This window comes from Branchiostoma floridae, chromosome 1 (assembly GCF_000003815.2).
Source record: "Branchiostoma floridae strain S238N-H82 chromosome 1, Bfl_VNyyK, whole genome shotgun sequence".
Lineage (NCBI taxonomy): Eukaryota > Metazoa > Chordata > Leptocardii > Amphioxiformes > Branchiostomatidae > Branchiostoma > Branchiostoma floridae.
In genome coordinates, this window is record NC_049979.1 from 10,160,168 (window position 1) to 10,161,658 (window position 1,491).

General features: G+C 47.1%; 1 protein-coding gene across 1 annotated transcript in view; it reads right to left on the minus strand.

Annotated features, from left to right (window-relative positions):
• The window catches only part of LOC118426828, a 12,118-nt gene extending 10,762 nt beyond the window's left edge, over nt 1-1,356 (minus strand). The window contains exon 1 of the mRNA XM_035836376.1: nt 339-1,356. Within this exon, the coding sequence (XP_035692269.1) occupies nt 339-645 (307 nt within the window). The 5' untranslated portion in view covers nt 646-1,356. The remainder of the gene's footprint in view (nt 1-338) is intronic.
• Between the last annotated feature and the right edge of the window lie 135 nt (nt 1,357-1,491).

Genomic DNA, 1,491 nt, shown 5'->3' on the forward strand with positions numbered 1-1,491 from the left:
CCCAAGGCAGTCAGCCCGCCGATCTCACACAAGTGCTCGAAGGAGTTATCGCTGCAGGTGGACCTCATTCGGAGCGCTTATAGCAGATCGGCGGACATGACTGTCTTGGCCACCAAAGAAACTGCCCGATCCCGCCTGTCCCCCAGGGCACTATATTACTTATTACCTCAGGGGTTACATTTTTATATATTGATTCTTTGTTGGATTTACTCAAAGAAATTGATTCATTAATTCATCAGGCACCCACATACATAATTTGAACAGAACAGAGAAGAGTAGAGGCAATTATTTCTGGTGTGTATCAACTGAATTTTTGAAATGAAAGGAAGGATGTTTACCTATCGCAAGCACCCTGACGGGGTAGGGCTTCGTCACCATTTGTCCAGACTCTGGGTCGCGCTCTTTCCAAAGCGCGTTGGTGTCATCACCAACCCCCTTGTCTTGATCGAATTCCGGAATATCCGACGAAGGTACAGCAGTCACTTGATTATCATTCCGCCACCACACCGTAACCCACACGGTCATGACGTCGGCGAAACTTAAAACGTGGAAAAACGAAACGCAAAAATTGTCGCGAATTGGAGCGAAAAACTTCTGTCTGTGAATTAACCACAAAAGCCCGCCAGTTTTCTGGCGCTTGCGCATAGATCTATTAGTACTTGCGCAGTACAGTCCTCTTCTAAATGAGAACCATGTGCCGGAGTCCAGAGGGACTGTTTTCTATACATTTTCAAGGCGTCACTCGCACTACTTCCCTAGCCGACACCCTGTCAGTCAGTTTAAGTGCAGTGTCTGCGTATCTGGAGGAGACGCTTGGACATGGATGGGCCTCGGGAAAAATGTATGCGCTACCAAGTGGACCTGGATAGCGTTCCTAGTCGTACGCAGGAAAGAAGAAGGCAAGATGAACGACAGAGGAAAGCCCAATACTTTACGGAAAGGTTCGCGACACCAGCTACTGAGACAGGCATTACAGCGTCACCTGTCGCTGGTCCAAGCAACGTTCAAGAATCCGAGTACGGCGACAGCATTTACTCGGATCATGATGTTTCAAGTGGCTTTAACGCGGACATCGCGAGCAATGTGTCTTTTTCGTTGTCAGATAGTGATGAAAGTTTAAGCTATGTGGAAAGTGACAGTAGTTTTCTGGACAGCGACTCGGAATATGACAGTGACGATTGGGACTTTGTTGGAACAGATACTCAGCTGGACAGTGAACAGCCAGAGTTTGAAGAAGAAGGCGGTGAAGAACACGATCGCGACCTTTTATCGGAAACAGAGCTGTTGACGTCGGGCGAAGAGTTGTACCCTGGGGCTCCAATAACAACAGTAGTGAGCTATGCACTGATTATGATGTTTGGCATATAGCATAACTTGACATATGTTGCATTTCAAGACCTTATAAAGCTGATACAGGCCCATTGCCCTAAGTCCAAAAGTTGGCCAGATCTCTGTACAAGACGAAGAAGTTTTTCACGGACAGACTTTTGC